We start from the raw sequence: 19,762 nt of genomic DNA, 5'->3' as shown, positions 1-19,762 counted from the left end.
AGAGCGGGCAGCCATGTGTAGAGGTTTACACCTCGCCGCAGCGGACCCGGGTTCGATTCCGACCTGCAGCCCTTAGCTGCATGTCATTCCCCCTCTCTCTCCCCTTTCACTTCTTCAGCTGTCCTATCATTAAAGGCCTAAAATGCCCAAAAAAAAATAATCTTTAAAAATTGGTGACAGTACTTAAGCTTTCTGGAGGGCACCATAAGAAGCCCTGTGCTGTGGAGAGACATACACTGCTTATTGTTTTATCACATATACAGTACATAATATGGCTACTGGGTTTACGGTTTGTCTCTTTTGGTATTTTATTGTCTTGAATATTATGGTTATCTCATCTGGTCTTCATTTTTGTCTAAGGGGGTGTATCCAAGTTAACTGATTTTTTTTAATTATTTTATTTATATATAAATATTAAACTTAATCAAAGAATCTGAGCTATATACTGGACTCAATTTGATTTTGAAGTGTGTCTGAGGCTACATTGGTTTAAAGGCTTTTAAAATATATTTTATTACATTATATTTGTAAGCTTTTTAGTGTAGTTCTATAGTTTACTGTAATGTTTGGTCTTGTCATGGCTTTACATGATCCTGTGTATTGGTTGAGAAATTCCACAATCCTTTTAAAACCAATGAAATAAATTAAACAACAAGAAAAACTAAATCACAATCAGCAGCTTTTTCTCTTCAGCTCTTCTTTAGTAGATAATTGTTCATTTCTACATTTCTTCACATGTAAGTCATAACGTTCAGTAGTTGTACAAGTAATATGGTTAATCTACAAATACACATGCCACACGTTTGCATTAATATGGACAGAAGCTGTTGACAGCTTTAGCTCTCCATCATTATGTGTCTAAATCATAATTTACGCAAATGTTTCCCTGGTTGAGAATCACTGTAATATGTGATTACTAGAGTAAACTGAATGAAGGAAAATGAGTATTTAAAAAACACAAAAATTTACCCAAAATGTATGTATCAAAAGAGTGAGTAAAAGAAACACTGCTGGACGACATTCTTTCAAAATCAAACATTTATTTGCTTAGTAACTCAACAGGTTTGGTAGAAACAGTAGGGAACAGTTTGACATGATACTTGGCTGAGTGACAGAAAAAAAAACAATTTAAGAAGAGGCATTTGGCCACTTCACCCTCTTTCTTGGGCTTTTCATCTTCCTACTCGGAAGAGGAGGAGGAAGGAGAAGACGAGGAAGATGATGAACCCTTCTAATTTTTGCTCTTGGGCTTCTTCTTTCACTTCTTACTGCTTCTTGGGCACCTTGTCCTCAGGCTTTTGCTGGTCTGTAAACAAGAGGATGAATGAATGACCAAGAACAGAACAAAGAGAGGAGATTTTCTTTTTGTGATTGATCATTACATTGTGTAGTGTGCATGCAGTTACAGGGATGCAACGTGATGGCAACACATGAGTGCAGTTTAGTGACACGATTGGCTTTAAAAAGAAAAGGAATCGTTTGACAGTTTGGGAAATGTGCTTATTTGCTTTCTGGCGCAGGGTCAGATGAGAAGATAATCAGAGAGTGGTATCGACCTTCTCATCTCACTTTTGCGCAAATAAGCATATTTCCAAAAGTCCTTCGAGAAGCAATGTGAGGAATAGATTTCACGTTTCACTCTGATTTTAAAAGAATACAAAAAGGTGGAAAAGTTGCCAATTAGAAAGCCTCTCAGCCAGTCGTTGACCCAGGACTCGACCTCGGCGGTAGAGATAAACGTTTGAATCAGATCACAGCACGAACATGCTGGAGGCTTTGTCATTTTATTTTTTAAGGCTTGATCCAGATCTCACCGCTGTCCAGTGCATCTTCTATAGAAAACTCCGGGCTGTCAGGGAAGAGGAGGACAAGTAAAGAAGAAGTAAGTGAGAAGTAAGAAACAGGTACACCAAGAAATTTCTATTTCCCAAAATGTAAAACTATTTCTGTAAAAGCTCCATGGACCAGAGAAGAGCAGTCCATCCATACCAAATGACAGAAATGCCAGCGAAAAGATGTGAGAAATGACATTTTGACTTTATTACCCTTGTTTTCTATCCCAAGTATCAATTTGCCCTGGGCAGAGCTGTGTCTGTACCCAACATTTCCTTTGAGCCATTAGGATAGCGTCTAAAGCTCTCTGACATCACACAACCATCATGAAGTATCTCTGAGCCGTCGCCGCCGTCCTCACCTTTCGTTATCGGCGGTCATGTCTTGCATCAGTTGCTGGTAGTTATTGATTTCCGCCTCCAGCTTCATCTTCACGCACATCAGGTCCTTGTTGTTCTCCACGTGGCGCTCCACCTGGTCCCTCACCTCCTTCAGCTGCACCTGCAGGTTCAGGATCCGCTGGTTGAGGGGGGACAGACGCTGATTGTTCTCCACTTTGGTGCTCCTCAGGGCCTCCTCCAGACTGCGGATCTGAAAGGAAGACACGTGGGGAATTTGTGGCCATTTTTTTGGAGTCCTGTGCTCACATGTTGTTTTTTTTTGTCTTTGTACATTTGACCTCATGACTTTTCCCATGCAGATCCAGGTGGCAGTGAGACCGATAAAGTAGCAGATTTACAGTGTAATGACAGGGCAGTCAGGAATGCTTGTGAGAAAGACAAGTACACTGCATGCATTTTTTTTACAAATGTTGAGGTACTTGTACTTTACTTGAGTCTTTTCTTTTCATGCCACTTTCTACTTCTACTCCGCTACATTTTAGAGGGAAATATTGTCCTTTTTACTCCACTGCATTCATCTGACAGCTTTAGCTTCAAGTAAACTTCAGTTAAAAAAATATGAGAAATGAAACTACCCGACAACAAAATGATTAGACCATTAAACACACAACTGTTTCTAGGATGTGAGGATGTTTCTGCATTAAGTACCTTTGGTTTTAACACTTAAAGTACATTTTCCTGATGATACTTAAATATTTTTACTTAAGTAACATTTTCAATGCAGGACTTTTACTTGTAACAGAGTATTTTTTTGTATTTTTTTTTTTTTAGTGTGGTATTAGTACCACCACTGTTCCTGACATGATTTTAATATTTTGCTGTATACTTGTATTTTCTGGCAGTGAGTCATAGGTTTGTGCGTGGTTACCTTGCTGTTCAAACCCTGGCCCTTAACATCCAGAGATTGGGCCTGTTTTTGCAGTTCCTTGAGCTCAGACTTTCCAGAGTTCAGGACTTCGTTGTTTTGGGCCTCCACCACCTTGATGTTTTCAAACTGGAGACAGGGGAGGGGGGGAGAGAGAGAGAGAGAGAGAGAGAGAAATGGGATGGTGATGGTGTGATGGACTGGAGAGAGAAAGAGAAGAAGAAAACAATGTTCCTGACTTTAGGAACCCAGCAGGTAACACACCTTGTTCTGGTACCAGTCCTCGGTGTCCTTCAGGTTCTTCTTGGCGAGGTTGTCGTACTGGGAGCGGATCTTGTCAACGATCTCAGCCAGGTTAGAGTTCTTTGACTCGATCTCCACGGTCACCTCGGAGTTCTTGATCTTCTCAAGCAGGACATCCACCTCCTAAAAAGGAGCCGTGGTTACGAGTTGGTGTCCGTTTTTCACACAATTGCAATTTTGTTAGTTGATCTTGAAGTGTGCTTTTTTTTTTGTCTCCGGCCTCACCTCTTTGTGTTCCTGCTCGATGAGAGCGAGCTCCTCCTTCACCAGCTCGATCTCTTTCTGTGTCTCCATGCGGTTCAGCTTGGACTCCTCAGCGGTCTTCTTCAGATCCTTCAGGTCTTTTTCCAATTCCTTCTGTGCCTTTTTCTCATCGTCCAGCCTGCACACAGGGGGAGGAACACCACTGAATCTTAGTGTGTTATTTTGGTCTAAATTGTAATCTGAATGATTAACTTTTGATTTCCTGAGCCCCCTCCACCTTTTCTTTTCTTTCTCAAAGACCATCTTGTTAAAAAAAAAAAAAAAAAAAAAAAAGATTGCACAAAACTTACTTTTTCTTAAAGTCGTCATTAGCCAGTTTGGTGTTGTCAATCATGAGCAGCAGCTTGGCGTTGTCCTTGGTGATGTCTTTGATCTTTGGAGATGAATGCGTGATTTTAACGGTCATTTCGTCATTTGGATTCAAAAATGTGTCAAAAATCACAAGTTATTTAATTGAATATTTTTCTTCTCAGAAATAAATGTAAGAAAGCAATGTGCTGACTGACCTTCTGCTTGAGGTTATCCAGGGGTTTTCCCACCTCATCCCAGTCGCGCACCTCGGGTGTTTTCCTCTTGGCCAAAATGTCATCAATCTGTTTCTCCAGATCTCCGTTTTCCTTCTCCAGCTGTTTCACCTGGTCCAAGTAGCCGGACAGCCGGCCGTTCAGACCCCGAAGTGTCTGCTTGTCGTCCGCGGGGGTGGCGGCAGGCGCGGCCGGAGCGGGAGCGGGAGCGGCAGCCGCAGGTGTCGCTGGAGCGGCGTCTCTTTCCGTCTCGTTGCGCAGCACGTTACGCAGCCCCTCCAGGCTCGCCACGGACACCCTAGAACCCCTTCCCCCTGCTCCGCCATACACGCTGTTCGAAGGCATGATTGAATGAGAGAGAGAGAGAGTTGACAGCGACAGAGAGCGTTTTAGGCTAGAGAGTCACTGATAGATGTAATGGATACAGGTAGGTTTTATACCTGGGTTATTTTTACGCATGAATCCGCCCCCAGCGGTGCCATTGGCTTCTGGTGCCCATCACTCCTGGACAAACTGGTTCAGACTCAAAATTCAAGTATTTCATGTAGATATTTTTGTATTTTTCCCTGGAATTTTATACTTGTCCTCTCTTGATTGGACGCATGCAGAGTTTTGGGGGAGGTGACGGATGGTCCTTGTCCACCTTAAAAGCAGGTGATTTGCAGGGCTGTAGGTACCTTCGCCGCTCATCTGTTCAGTTCCTGGGTTTCCCCTCGCCGTTACAAACTGCAACATGTCTAAACCGAGCAGCCAGTCCATCTCCCCGGGCAGCACGGGACCGCTCAAAAGCAACCCGACCCAAAACGGGATCAACTCGTCGGGCAAATCCAGGGAGAAGGACGACATGGTTGGACTCAATGACAAGTTCGTCAGGATGATTGACAAGGTGTGTACATTTTACTATTTGTTTTTTAATTTATAATAGCCTAATAATAAATTTATTTATTTCGCACACACACACGGTGGAGCTGCCCCCACTTTTTTTTCTTTTTGTATTTTTATTTATTTTGTATTGCTTTTTGTTGCCGTCTTATTTTCGGTCTTTCTGTGTTTCTTATTATTTCTATTTTTATTTATTTTTCTCTTCGCTGTTGTGTGATGTGTTCCCACCTGTCCCCCCTTGGTGTTTCGATTGAATAAAGTAATACAAAAAATGTTTAAAAAAAACATTAAGAAAAAACAAAATCATAAGAACAGTGTTTTATGTATTTTATACCCCCGTTTTTGGTGATGTGTAGCCTATATTAGCGGAATATTATTCTAAAATATATATCTATTCCAAATAATGTATTTAATTCAATAGGCCTATGTTTACTCATTTTCATTGTTTTTAATTGTATTTGTAATTTATTTAGTTTGATGTATCGGCTATGCATTCACTTGTTTGCTATGTTTAGTAGACTAAAGTAACAATTCAAAGTGAAAAAAAACAAACGAGCCCATAGTTTAGAGGAGGTAGGATATCGTATTTGTAAAACTTTTTTCTTATCCTGGAGCATTGCTTATAGGCTACCAGCCTAATTAATTACCTTTCTGCGGTAATTAATTCGACCTGAGGCCATGAAAAGTGTCTCCTTTTACAAGCTTCACTTCATGTAAACAATGTTGGAGGTACAAAGGACGCCATCTTGTGGATAATTCTGGTCTATTGGTCTTCAGTCCGTCAAGCGTCAACATGACCTGAAATAGGCCATGTATGGACTCAATGTAGGCTACAGTGTTGTTTTTTGAGTAAATTGGATGAAACTATTACACAGCGTTTTTAAGTGGAAAATAAAGGGTGGGGCAACGACTACTTTTCACAGAGGCAAAACCAGAAAACAATTTGACATAATGCGCTATTTACCATTTCTCACAGGTGATAATGGGGCTCATGCGCACATATATAGCCAACCTGTTCTCCTCAACGTGCTAATTTGGTTAGCTAGTGTCTGCTCCTGCCTCTAGCTGCTTTCATGTCGGACAATTCTCTCAGAAAGATGCTTGACATCCTGAAAGTCTGTTCTTAACCAGGTAGGCTACCATCCCTCCGAATTCAAACACACACGGAAAGTTAAAAACAAAGAAAAGAAAAGAAAAAGTGTCTTCTCTGACAAGCTAACAATAGCGATTAGTCATTTTTTTCTCTCCCCCGAAGAGCCACTCCGCGTTAAATCTAATTATTTTAACATAGGTTTGGTTTATAAAAATATCTCGCAACTGGTGGGCATTTTAGGTGTTTCATCTCAAGTTTTTCTGCAAAAGACACACTTTCAAATGTGTGCTGTAGAAGATAATCCACATCGTTAATGGTGACCGCAGTTATCTTCTTTCAAAGAAATGCTAACGGCTGCCAACTATGAGCAAATGACAGTATTTGGCAAACAGCCAATCAAATTGCAGCAGAGCAATTAGCTTTGGGCATGCGCATTGTTATTCTCACTCAAAGTAAGAGCACTTCACGGGGCATCTTTTTATTATTATTATTATTATTAAACTTTATTTCTTCACGGGGCATCTGGAGCCAAGTAACATTACAACAGTAAGATATTTTAAGATTAGATTTTAAAACGAATTTATCCTGCCACCTACCTTTAAACTGTATAGAAAATGATAAATAACATGATTTGTTTAATGTCATACATTAATCCAGAATTATATTGAATTTATAAATTACTTCGTACCACTACAACCCCATGTTATTCTGTTGCCAGCAGGTGGGGCTACACCTACATATTTGGATTGTGCAAAACTTGGCATATAGCCACAGACCTGGCATTCCTCACATTTATTCTACACCATCACATGACATCATGGGACTTTTTTGGTTTTTCTAATTTTTTTGCAGTTACTTTACTGCAAAATGTAGCATATGTTTTGTTTTCTTCTTGGATTTCTGTTCACCATTCCCCCCCACATTGTCTGTCTCTGACTTAGATGAAACACCTGGAGGATGAGAACAAAAAGCTCGACACGAAGCTGAAGATCCTTAAGGAGCATGATGACTACAAGGGGAAAATCGACGACAAGGTCAGGCAGCTGGAGAACGAGTTGGAGCAGCAAATCGAGAACTTGCTCAACGACCAAGAAAAACTGCATGCTGCACTGGTCAAGAACCAGGAGGAGTTGGAGGACACCAAGAAGAGGTCAGCGGGTCCATGTTTAGAGACATAAACCTCCATCAACTATCCATTGGTCCTACCTGCACTATAGCCTTGTATAGTAGTAGTGTATAAACAACATTTGACTAAAAGTACAAGTATCTTACCAGAAAATGACTTTGGTAGAAGTTAAAGTCACCTTTTTAGAATATTACTTGGGTAAAAGTCTTAAAGCATCTGATATTTATCGTAGCCTACTTAAGTATCAAAAGTAATTTTCTGATGTTAAATGTACTTAATTATTAGAAGTAAAAGTAAATAAAAAAACTCCTCAACTTCCTCATAGTAAAGCATAATATGCAGGGTTTCCACATCCTTCTTTGAATATCAAATTCAAACAACAGAATTTAAATGTGCAAAAACATTTTTGCAAGTAATGAGTAACACAGATGCTTAGGGGAAATGTAGTGGAGTAAAAGTTTCCAGAAATATAAATAACAAAGTAAAGTACAGATACGTGAACATTCTACTTAACAAAGTATTTGTACTTTGTTACATTACAACACTGCTGCACTGTGTCTTTAAATGAGAAAAAAAGGACACATTAGATTTCCTGATTTTGGTAATATTATGTTACATGAAGGGAAGCCATTTCTGATTTCCCTGTTTTCCACAGCTGCAAACACAGTATTAGATTTATTGATCCCAAATTGGGAAATTTCATATACAGTACATATCAATGTAAACCCAGAGGACTCAAAACTGTCATTTTTGCCACACAAATTCATTTCTCACTCTTTATTTTCTGTATTTTTCAGGTTTGACAATGAACTTTTTAAAAGATCTGACCTGGAGAATGAGTTTGTTGTCAAGAAACAGGTACTTTCAGCTTCTTGTGCTGCTTATATATCCAACCATTTAGAAAACATAGTAAACACTCTAATTCACTAATTCCCCACATTTGAAATACATTAAGGCAATAGTATTTTTGTATTATATCGCATACATACATGGGTTTAATGGGTATGTTTGTAACAGGATGTAGATGAAGGTCACATGGAGGCAGTAGATCTGGTTCTGGAGCTGGAGGACCTGATTGGAAAACTGGACTTCCTCAGGGCTGGCTATGATGAGGTATTGATGGGGTTTCTTTTATTGTTCTTTACCTCTGCTCTGTGGAAGCTACAACCTGTTGGGCCTGAAGGAGACATGTGACAATTGAACATAAAAGGAGTGAATTAAAAAAACAGAAGACGTTATTTTTTTTTCACACTCTGTTGTGCCCATGTCTGCCCCCATTCCCCTCCCCCCCCATCCCCTGCAGGAGATCAAGGAGCTGGAGCCGCAAGTCCAGAATGTGACGGTGGTCTTACCCGACAACAGCAAACGGTCTCTGGACATGGACGAGATCATCGAAGGTGTCAAGAATCAGTATGCCAACGTGGCTGCCCGCAGCAGGGAAGAAGCCGAGCACTGGAACCAGAAAAAGGTGTGGGGGGGAAGATTATACCCAAAGAATAAGACATAGTACTTAGCAGTACATTTTACCGTCCTTACATTACATTACAGTTTTTCTTAAAGGTAGCATGCCTATTTTCCCACAGCCCTATGTTCCCACATTTATAAATTTGTATCAGATTTTATCCCCCTAATCCTAACCCTAAAAAATGTTGTGGGAGGATAGGGCTTAAATGGAAGGGAAATGTAGGAACACAAGACCTTATTTTGAAAATGTCCTAGAAATGTGGGATCATAGGGCCTAATTTTAAGAACATTCTTAGAAATGTGGGAACATAGGGCTGTGGGACCATTGGGCTGTGGGAACATAGGGCTGACCCCTTCTTAAACCAGCTCTGTTGTTACCAAGAGATATGGTGAAATATGTCATCTTTTCCCCTCAGATGGATGCCATGGTCTCAAATGCAGGACAGCGGGAGCAGGAAGTGCGTGATTTAAGGAGGGAGATCTCAGACTTGGTGCGCCACATCCAGAGGCTCAACGGGGACCTGGAAGCTCTCAAAAGGAAGGTTGTGATCACAGATAAACACTCCCAGAGTTCAGGTGTATAAGTACACACCCTGTCCATTTAACCAGCCTCTGATTTTCTCTTTTACTGTGTTTTTTTTTATGTTAGGAAGAGTCCCTCAACAAGGACATCAGTGACGCGAGGACAGAAGGCGAAGACACCCTGCTGAGGGCTCGGGAAGACATTTCCCAGCTGGAGAATGCCTTGAGGCAGGCCAAGCAGGACTTGGCGGGACAGATCCGCGATCACCAAACACTGATGAACATCAAGTTGGGCCTGGACATCGAGATCGCCACCTACCGCAAGCTGCTGGAGGGCGAGGAGCAGAGGTATGGGAGATGATGTTTCTGTCTGTTGTTTAATATATCATAATGCGTTAAGGCTCGCGCTAACAACTGTGTCTGTCTCTCTGTCTCTGATCCATCTCTGCGAAGAATGAACTACCATATGCGCAACGCAGGTGAGAGCCACTTTGTTAAATTTTTCTGATTTGGTCGCTCTGTGGTGGTTTTTACTTTTTTCTACGGATACTAAAGACACATTAACATGTATTTGGGGGGTGGGGGGGGCTCGTTATTCAAATGTCTAAAGTTGAAATTATCTAAGAAATTTACAAGAAAAAAGTTTGGAAGAAAGTCTGGTGACCCCTCCTTGGACTTGTCTTGGGACCCCTTGCGGGTAGCGCCCTTTATATAGAGGGCGCTACTTGTGGGGATCCAGACCACTGATAAAACGTTGATTCATGTCTTTCAATTCAATAAAGCAACTGGCTCAAATCTTCCGTCAGGATGTTGCTCAAAAGAGTTCTGGTAAATGTACATTTAGGAAATCACTAGAGGTACACGAGGAAGGTTGAGAGGAACACAAAACTAAATTTAATGTAATGAGAATATATAGGCTTAAGATACTGTAGATAACATTTGGACATGGTAAAAAGAAAAAAAAAAAAAAAAAAAAAACTGCATCTATTTCATGCATATCAACCTTTTACATGATTGAGTCATGTTTTGTGTCCCACTAAAATAAAACCTCTCTTTCGCTCAGATTTCTAAAAACAAACCAACCAATCCAAGTCCTTACTTGCACGCAGACGTTCACTTGCCAAAGAAGCACCTCCCGTCAGAGAAGCACCGCCCGTCAGAGAAGCCCCACCGCCCGTCAGAGAAGCACCGCCCGTCAGAGAAGCCCCACCGCCCGTCAGAGCACCGCCCGCCAGAGAAGCACCTCCTGCCAGAGAAGCCCCACCGCCCGCCAGAGAAGCACCTCCTGCCAGAGAAGCACCTCCCGTCAGAGAAGCCACAAGCCCCAGCACCCACCGTCGTCCCGGCAGATACAGCTGTCCCGGCGGTGTACCCCGCCTTGAAGAAACGCCTGCTGATCAAGGTGGAGGTGAAGGCGGGCAGAGTCGTGTCCGAAAGCTCCCTTTATACCGAAGACTGACCGGCACTGTCCGTCACACCTCTGTCTGCAGCATTAAATTAAATATATCCGCAAAATGTGAATTAAAAATATTTCAATTAAGTAAACTTTGGAAGGATCATCATGAAAGTGTATTTAAATGCAATAATCATGTTTAGTTTGTGTGCTTTCTGCAGTCTAATAACAATAACAATAGCTTCTTGGCAGGTCGAACGTCATTTTTCTAGAGCTCGTGCTTAAAGTTTGAGACATTTTGTTTATGTCGAGCAGTGCTTTTAATAAAGGGTTTTCTTATCTTTCTTTGCCTTGGCAAAGACTTGTGTTCCTAGTACTATCGGTGTATTTGTTTCAGCTTTCTTGCAGTTGTTTCTCTCCTAGCTTTTTGAGCTTAATACGATTTTGTCGGTTTAAAGGTTTCTTAATGAAGTGAAAAATAAAATGAGGAACTTGTGGCATGAAGCAAGTGGTTAAAAATGAACATTAACGGGAAGCATACATGGATCTGGGGTAGAACTGTATGCTTGAAATCTTTTTTCATACTGCTTTGGAATTGTTCTCTTTCTCTCACATATCTGTACCTTTATAACTCAAATAGAATAAATAATTAAATAAACAAAGCACCATGAACAATATGTCTGCTCTCTTTTTCTTTCACATAAAGAGTATAGTCGCTTAAATAACGACATTTTGGGAAATACATTTTCTATTCCCCTTTACATACTACATACATAGCTGGAGCCAGTGGACATTTACTTAGCTTAGCATAAAAGCCTGGAAAGAGGGGGGGAAACAGCTTGTCTGACTCTGTCCAGAGATACTCTATAACAGGGATCTTCAACAGGGGGTTCCAGGGCCCATAGGGGGTCCTCATAGTCACTGCAGGGGGGGCCTCCAAAATTAGTGCTCCATCTATCTTTCAGTTAAGGGGTCCTTGGTTTAAAAAACGTTGAAGACCCCTGCTCTATAAAACGTACTAATTAACACGTTATATCTTATAAAAAATGACAAATTCAAACTTTTAAACACGCAGTTTGTTACATTTGGAGCAGGCTATTTCCCTCCGTTTTCAGGCTAAGCTAAGGTATTGTAGAGACATGAGAGTGATATCAATCTTCTCATTTCACCCTCAGAAAGAAAGCAAATATATAGATGTAAAGAATCCAGACACAGTTTGGGCACAGTGTGTTTGTTTGTCAGAGGCTTTCCACATGCTACAGGTAGCAGTCAGTCATTAGGAGTCCGACAGTCACGTCCTGTCTTCATTATTTCCTTCCTCCTCCTCCTCCTCCTCCTCCTCGGTCTTATGGACACACACATATACCGTGTTCCGATGTGGAACACTTGCTGGAACATGACTTAGCAAAGCAACACAAGGACAGACAGGCTACAGACAGACAGTGTACCCTGACCCCATGATGATATCTCATCGCTCCTAATGTCCCATAACGGTTCAGACCTTGATTGCTCTTCAATTTAATTAAAGTCTGCTTCTCCAAATCAGCTTGTCTCTTTTCCACCCACGTACTGTATGTACACAGTTACAACCACACTTTGTTTGGGGGGGGGAACAAATTGCATTTCTGACATTATTACAGTCTGACATTGTTTCAGCCACTTGTTCACTGCTGCTACTTACTGTATGTTCACACTGTACAACTCCCTTAGCATCTGCACCAACCCTTGTTGTAGTAACATCTTCTTAACCTACTTTTACTTTACTTTAACTTCCATTTTTATTTCTTGCACGCTAGCTATGTTACTTTATACACTTATTGACTAGTTTTTTTCTCACTCTTGTTTTTATTTATTTTTTACCTCTATAACTGCAGCTTCACAATTTCCCTGAGGGGATCAATAAAGTATTCTGTGTTTAATCGAGTCTCGATTAAAAAAATCTCATTTCCCTTGAGTGGAACTTTACAACAAATACAACTTTGATTCTTCAAATACAGTTATTTGGAAGCAGCAGATGTGTCTCCGAAGCCTGCTTTTACAGTATTTAACCTTCCTGTGAGAGTTTATCTAAATATGGAAGAAACTAACATGCACACATGGTTTTTACTTCATGGTTCTTTCCTGCATGTTCTTCCTGAAGCTCTAATGTCTCGTAAATGAATCAGGGGGGGTGCATCCCTCTCCCCTCTTCAGCTTGCATACAAGCATATAGATAAACACTAGTGAGGGAAGTAGGAGTAAACATTTCAGGGGAGGTGGGTGACAGATGGGGAACAATCTGCTACGATATCCAGAGCAGGCAGCACAAAGAGAAGTGAGGATATACTGTACATGTCTTGGAGTTATATTTAAAGGATGTACAACACTGATGCGAGGGTAGTTTATATAACCTTTCTTCCTAATGTTCTCAAAATGACAATTAACATTATAGGTATTATTATACGAGCGAAATATCAGCGTGTCAGCATTGTGAGCAAGTTAGCACATTGACGTTAGCACGAATGGTGCTTGTTTGAGACGATGGTTGGTTTTAATGTTGTCCTGACAAAAACACGTACTAACTTTCCTTCATCTTTTCAATTCTATCTCCTGATACAGTAATATAGTCCGCTGAATTATGAAAATGTCATGGAAAACTATCAGAAATGGGAAGCTTCATACAGACATGATCATTGCAAACCCAGTGTAAAACAATGCATGGACTTTATTTTTTCTTTTAAAGTAACATTGATAACTAAATTGTGAAAGAATCAATGCAATGGCCTCGACCAATTTACTGTGGGCATCAAACTGAGCAACATGATTTCTACCAGATTAACCTTCATAAATATTCGTCGTTATGTTCTCAGACTGCCACCTCCTCTGGTCCCTGCGTCCTCCGCCTCCATCTGTCTCGGAGTTTCCGGAGAAGTTTGAATGCCGGTTCCGTGTACTGCCTGTTAGCTAGGCCGAGCACCAGCGGCACGACTGCCATGCTTCCAATGCCAGTGCATGACAGCACGATGTGAGTAGTGGAGCTCCACTTGGTGTCGCTGATCAAGAACGCTATGCAGGCGTGCATGTAAATGAGGTAGGGTACCCAGCATGCGAGAAACGTCAGAGACACCGCCACCACGCAGCGAGTGTACCGCATGTTCAGCCTCTGCTCTCGGTCCGAGGCCTGACTTCCCCGCTCCACTGATCGGTGAAGGCGACAAATGTCCTTCAACTGGCCTCGGGTGATCCATAAAACGCGGCCCGTCATGCCAGCGATGGTAAGAATAGCAGGTAAGACGAGCCCATACACCTCCAAGTAGATAAAGGCGTTGGGGAATACTCGCCTGTACGAGCAGCACGTCGTTTTGTTCGTTGAACAGTTTGAAAGAAGCGTTGTGTTTGGGCTACTTGCACAACAACCGTTCCAATCCGGCCCGGTCCAGTTATTCCAACCGAAAGCAGGTAGGGATGCGTACAGAAGTGGTGGCGCCCAAACCACGAGCAACGCCAGAGGAAAGCGGCGATGCATCCACAGGTTGCTGTAGCACAGGGGGTCGACGATGCAAATGTAGCGCTCATAGTGGACCATTACCAGGTTGAAAAGGAACGCCAGGAAGAGGAAGTTTGGGAAAACGTGAGCCACCAGGCAGGAGCTAAAACTCAACGCCCGGTTCAGACCCATTAATGGTATGAAAGGCAGCGCCACGCCAGTGCACAGATCTGCCACTAACAGGCTGAAGAAGAAGTAGTTGGTTGTGTTGTGGAGCTGGCGGTTCCAGGCGATGCCCAAGATGATGACGAAGTTGGCCAAGATGATGGCGGTCGACAGCGGTATGGTGATGGCAAAGATGAGCTGCTCCCCAGAGAGCAGAGCACGCGAGTCGTTCCAGTCCATCATGAATGCCGAATCTGCAGACTTCCTCCCCTTTGCTGCCCGGCTCCACTCCCATCAAGGTCCAGCTACCCTGCAGGGAAGGAGAAGCCTCGTTAAAGCCGTGGCCACAGAAGCTGAACTGTGTGTAAGTAATGGTTAGGGTTAGATTTATGATCGAGGTTGAGGTTTTTGTTAACCTTTCTGTGTAAACATCTAGTTTGTTGTTATTGCTCAACAAGCATAAGCAGGCTTGGAGAAACGTGCGGAGGGAATGCAATTTGAGCGGAGATGAAAAATGAGATTTATTAGAAAATGTAGCAGGCGGTGGAGCAGAGTGGATTATCAGAGATGGAATTGTGGCACCAAACCAGAAAGAGATTAGAGCGATAAAGGCTGTGAACGGGTATACCTTGGATGTTCAGGAAGATACAGTTAGAGAAACCTCATAAAAATAATGAATGTTACAATGTGACCCTTCAAACAACTATCATTGGGAATAAAAAAAAAAGAATGTTGTATGTATTGTATGATGTTTGTATTTTTACCAACAGCCGAGATAAGAGCATGTGAAATTCAATTATTCATCAGCTGTCATGGAGTTCATAAGACAAGTCTCACTTCTCAATTCATTTCATTTTCATTTCAAGTCTGTTAATGGTCAAGGGAAATTCTCACAATGAACTACAATGTACTACTAATTCATGGTTTTATATGTCTATATGCGTTTATGATTACACTTTATGTCCATTAGTATTGTTTGCAATGTGCAATAATCCTTTATGTGCAAAAGCAAACATTGTATATGATGATGATGAAATAAATATTGCAACATGCCAGTATTTCCAATGTCCACGTACATTACGTGCAATTTGCAAGCAAGCTCAATATAGGGAATTTTATGGTATCAAAGTCCTGTTGCAGTTTCAACAAATACTGCCTTTAAAGGGTCTTTAAAAGATGAATACACAGAAACAAATTGGTTTTTCAACATTACTGCTTTAACGCAGTTCGGTTGCATTGTATGTTTTCTGCCTGGTTATGTCCTGCAACCCATGTCACGTAGATGTAATGTAGTAGCAATGATGCTACTTAAAACATATCACCAGAAATACATAATGTTGCAAAATATGAACTTTTTGAAACAAAAAACAACAACAACACTCTTACCTTTTAGGGATGATCAATCCAGTCATGTATGCGTTAAATTCAATAAAAAAAAATTTAATAACTTTGAATAAATAACTTTGAGCCTGTTCCCCTGCATCCATCCATCCATAGGCACCATACATTACAAGATTGTCTTCTTTCTCCTTTAAAATCCTTTTAGTCAAGTCAGCCACAGCAGCCTCACCACAAACTACAAGGGAGACAGATCGAGCAGCCAGGACTGTTCATACTTTAAAGGGGAAGTGCACACTGAAGGAGGAGAAGGAAGGAGGCGGCAGCAGTTGCATGTATACTGTATATCTGTATTTTCCTGATGGGGGTCGCTGGTCACGCTGAGGATGAAGCAGTAGTGTCCACTAACCCTTCACCTACTAACTTGTTTTTTGTACCCTCTTTCATCCACCTTTGCAGCTTTTGTTCACCACAGCCCAGGACTGCTCATGAATGGAAGGAGGATGGAGAGCTGTTATCACTGCAGCCTCAAAATGATAAGAACATGCCTGGGTAACATCAGTAGGTTTGGTCCTCCATAATGGCCCCCATGACACATCCACATCCCACATCCAACTGTTTATATTTTCTCCTTTGTTATACATTTACAAGCCAAGAGAATGACTACTTTCAACATCAAACTATTTGAATGACTCTCCATCCTCCAAGTTTACTTTTTAGCTTTTTTTTTTTTTTTTTTTTTTTTTTTTTTAGCTGTCTCGGGTGAAAAATTAAATTGTTTTTCAGAACATTTAGAAGCTGTACAAACACTACTTTCTTTAGAAATGTGGACTGGAATCAGAGTTTTGAGAAAGTGGGGAGATCTAATTTTTTTGTGTAAAACATTTGTGTGTATTTCAGCATCGGTGAAAGGGTTTTGGGCCCAAAAGTGAAAAGGGAAACAAAATATAACTAATAAATGAATAAATAAATAAATGGGCATGATATATGAATGTATACAAGTAGAAGTAAATGAGGAAACACAGCAATGTAATATTATTTAATCACATATTGCTCTTTAATATACAGTATATTTATATATTTTTTGGCATGCTGTTTAATCATATTTTTTTTTGTATCTTGCACATTAAATTACTTAATTATTTATCTATGTATTTCCTGTCGCCTTTGATGCTAGTTGTAGCATAGTAAAATGTATGCTAGCTAGCTAATTGGAGCCAGGTGGCTTAGCATTAAGACTGGACGCACAAAGAAACAGCTAAAAATAGCCTCTGAAGCTCATTAATTAACACATTTAATCTTATTTGTTTAATTCATATACAAACAGAAATGTAAAACCAACAAAGCGTTTTTTTTTTGAGTTGTTGTTGTTGTTGTAGCTGGACACAGCGACTAGAAGAAAGCTAACATGAACTCTCTCAGCAACAAAACGAACAAGTGTACTCATTTCTCAAAATGTCTAACTGTTTGATTAATGAATCCAGATGGTTTAGATATACCATATAAACAAGCGCATGAATACATTTTTTTATGTCACACAATGAAAGCCGAGCGGTTGTTCTTATTCCTGCTTTGAGTTTTAGAAGCACTCATTTTGTCAAGGTACCCGACACGTTCTATAAAGCTGTCGGTTACAGCCATAACATAAGTAGGTTAAAACAAATGCTAAGATGTATTTGCTTCATTTATTTGGCCCTGGACTGACCCAAACATATATATACAACAGTGTGCATGTCTGAAATTATAACAGCTGTCACACACATCTCATATTTAAACACAGCGTTGGATGGAAAGCCGGCGGGGATCAGTCTCCTTCCCTGATAGTCTGGAACAGACCTGGTGTTGTCCGAGATGGACGAGCTCCAGTTAGATAATGATTTTAAACAGAAAAGTTCCAGAGCCCCTGGAAGGACACTACGCAGGGAGGACAATGTGGACATGAAACCACAACATCCTCACATTACAAAGGAGAAGATGGAGCATGTTTTCTTTCCAAGAACACCAGGCTCTGTTCCACAGTACACTAGTGATCTAATCTTTATCTATTCATACACAGTTGAATGTGATATGATTAATTTAAGGTCATATACGGTCCGGCAAAGGAGATCAAAGCTTTTTAGTCATGCTTCCTAACGTTAGCCAAATGGCACCACTTTCTTGCTCCAGAAGACACAGGAAGTGTCCTGGAACTCAAATAGGTGGGATTCTTTTATTTTTTTTATTTTATTTTAATAATTTTCTTATATTTATAAAAAAATCTGCTTTCATTGCTTACACTTCCTTATTCCTAACTTCTTCCAGGTCTTCCATTTCAACGGACACTTCAGTTTTACTGGTTACACCTAAATTGACACTTCAACCTTATTCATTTTTTTTTTTTTTTTTTTTGAAAATGTAGCGTTTTGCAGCGTTATTTTTTTTTCTTTCCCAAACAGGCCAGGAAGCGAGCTGAAAGACACAAGTTAAATAAAAATATACATTAACAATATTTCACTCATAGCACCAACTGAATCCCTTATTAACAATATTTTTGAATCAGTTATTGTCCTGATCTCTGCAGATGCTAAAAAGTTACAAAAGGAGTCCGTTTTTGGGAAACAGATTTTGGTTTTAACGGCTTTGGCACTTGTCTCCTCTTCCCGCAGACATGTTTACCTTGTTTATCTCTCTCTGCTCAGTGGATTTGTTTGGCATCTGTTCTCAGCACAGAAGTCCTCGGAGAATATGAGCTGCAATTTAATGAATAAAGCTTTGGCCGCGTCGAGGTCTAAAGGTGATAATCCTTTAGGCCACTCCTAGCCTTTGTCTTTACGCAGGCTGACCTTTGAGGCCAAACACACTTGACTGTGACAGATGAGAAAAATATCCTGCTGCCAGTGAATGCCACACTTGACAGGCGTTTTTTTCCCCCCCTGATCGCTAGTTGAGCTCCATCCCAGCTGTATATACAACGCTGCTGAAACACTGTTGAATGAGATTTGTGCAGCACATTTTCACATAACGCAGAATGACATACTATAAAAAACAACAAAAAAGAAACAATATGTTATTAATAAGGAAATAAACATGGCATTCATTTACGTTGGGCTTCAACTTGTGACTGCAGAACCAGACTTTTCATGAAGCACACAAACATGATTGTGCGTGCAAGCATTTTAACCGCCTGCCTGCCCGGGTGACTTATGCATGGACAACACATGCACATACGGACACATACAATGATGAATGACGAAGATCCAGGTACAAGGAAGAAGCACTTGTGCACAGGATACCGACTGACGGTTGTTTTTCCTCATTGTGACTGACAGCCGAGAGGAGAGGAGAACAATAACAATAGAACAATAGAGTTAGAGGAACCAAGCTGATTTTGGCCTTGAAACAAGACTTTTAAAAACTCTGAGCGTAGGCGTGAAGCATTGGTGTTCTTAAGCTATTAGAAGTTAAAGGGATACGCCACCGTCTGTTGAAATAGGGCTTGTCACAGTCTCCCCTAGCTGTATACAGGTGGGCCAACGCATTTTTTGTGCATGTATTGTTTTAGTCCGGTGCAACACTGGCAGCACCGCCGCTAGTTAGCTTAGCGTAGTGAATGGAATCCTATGTTGCCGGTTAGCATGTTGTGAGCCAAAAAAAACAACCTAATTACAAAATATGCGTTGGCCCACCTATCTACAGCCAGGGTAGACCGTGATAAGCCCTGTTTCAACAAACGGTGGCGTATCCCTTTAAGTCTGGGCTTTATCAGGGTGCGGAGTAACCAGTCAAAGCGCTGACTACTCACGCCTGAATTATATAGCCATTAATTGAAGGGACTGCACACTGGTCAGTGCAAAATATGTTGCACTGATCACTGCTAAGATGTTTCGTGCTTGACTAAAAGTGCAAAAACGTTGTGACCTTTTCATTTTACTGGCTCACACACTAATGTGAGAAGCAGCTCGGCCTTTATTATAGCATTGACATAGCAACAAGTGGGACGGTAGCTGGGCAGCTAATGTATTTCCTGATTGTATGAAATTTAGATCGGGGCAATAAAGTGTCTGGATTGCTCTATTTTGCACAGTCAACAACATCTACTTGTTTCATAAAAAGCATAACTGCTAGACACAGTTTTTTTTTGTCT

The 19,762-nt window shown here is 40.9% G+C and overlaps 3 protein-coding genes and 1 long non-coding RNA gene across 8 annotated transcripts; 1 reads left to right on the top strand and 3 right to left on the bottom strand.

Annotated features, from left to right (window-relative positions):
* Positions 1 to 1,020: 1,020 nt before the first annotated feature.
* Positions 1,021 to 5,125, bottom strand: LOC114551222 (keratin, type I cytoskeletal 18). 2 transcript variants are annotated; one of them, XM_028572392.1, is made up of 8 exons: positions 4,173 to 5,125; positions 3,957 to 4,039; positions 3,628 to 3,784; positions 3,364 to 3,525; positions 3,103 to 3,228; positions 2,195 to 2,424; positions 1,815 to 1,849; positions 1,021 to 1,306 (listed from the first exon to the last, which is right to left on the bottom strand). In XM_028572392.1, the coding sequence occupies exons 1-8, from the start codon at positions 4,533 to 4,535 to the stop codon at positions 1,266 to 1,268; spliced, it is 1,197 nt and encodes a 398-aa protein (XP_028428193.1). In that variant the 5' UTR covers positions 4,536 to 5,125; the 3' UTR covers positions 1,021 to 1,265. The 2 variants fall into 2 exon arrangements, with proteins under 2 accessions (XP_028428193.1, XP_028428194.1); XM_028572393.1 differs by lacking the exon at positions 1,815 to 1,849 and having other exon boundaries at positions 4,173 to 5,124.
* On the top strand, positions 4,752 to 11,015 carry LOC114551220 (keratin, type II cytoskeletal 8). Of its 4 annotated transcripts, none has more exons than XM_028572388.1 (9): positions 4,752 to 5,076; positions 7,107 to 7,315; positions 8,089 to 8,149; positions 8,309 to 8,404; positions 8,595 to 8,759; positions 9,172 to 9,297; positions 9,405 to 9,625; positions 9,731 to 9,756; positions 10,387 to 11,015. In XM_028572388.1, the coding sequence occupies exons 1-9, from the start codon at positions 4,924 to 4,926 to the stop codon at positions 10,734 to 10,736; spliced, it is 1,407 nt and encodes a 468-aa protein (XP_028428189.1). In that variant the 5' UTR covers positions 4,752 to 4,923; the 3' UTR covers positions 10,737 to 11,015. The 4 variants fall into 4 exon arrangements, with proteins under 4 accessions (XP_028428189.1, XP_028428192.1, XP_028428190.1 ...); XM_028572391.1 differs by having other exon boundaries at positions 10,341 to 10,477; XM_028572389.1 differs by lacking the exon at positions 4,752 to 5,076 and adding an exon at positions 5,794 to 5,897.
* LOC114551223 (uncharacterized) lies at positions 8,103 to 9,360 on the bottom strand. The gene is made up of 3 exons (XR_003691876.1): positions 9,134 to 9,360; positions 8,644 to 8,743; positions 8,103 to 8,468 (listed from the first exon to the last, which is right to left on the bottom strand). It is a non-coding gene; the product is annotated as an uncharacterized LOC114551223 (long non-coding RNA).
* A 2,398-nt stretch (positions 11,016 to 13,413) lies between the features above and the next one.
* Positions 13,414 to 18,414, bottom strand: LOC114551174 (G-protein coupled bile acid receptor 1). The gene is made up of 2 exons (XM_028572326.1): positions 18,295 to 18,414; positions 13,414 to 14,611 (listed from the first exon to the last, which is right to left on the bottom strand). Exon 2 carries the CDS (start codon positions 14,542 to 14,544, stop codon positions 13,516 to 13,518), a length of 1,029 nt encoding a protein of 342 aa, XP_028428127.1. The 5' UTR covers positions 14,545 to 14,611; positions 18,295 to 18,414; the 3' UTR covers positions 13,414 to 13,515.
* Between the last annotated feature and the right edge of the window lie 1,348 nt (positions 18,415 to 19,762).

Source organism: Perca flavescens, chromosome 24, assembly GCF_004354835.1.
Source record: "Perca flavescens isolate YP-PL-M2 chromosome 24, PFLA_1.0, whole genome shotgun sequence".
Taxonomy (NCBI): Eukaryota; Metazoa; Chordata; class Actinopteri; order Perciformes; family Percidae; genus Perca; species Perca flavescens.
The sequence above is the reverse complement of the archived record's forward strand: the minus strand, read 5'-3'. Positions and strand labels throughout refer to the sequence as shown.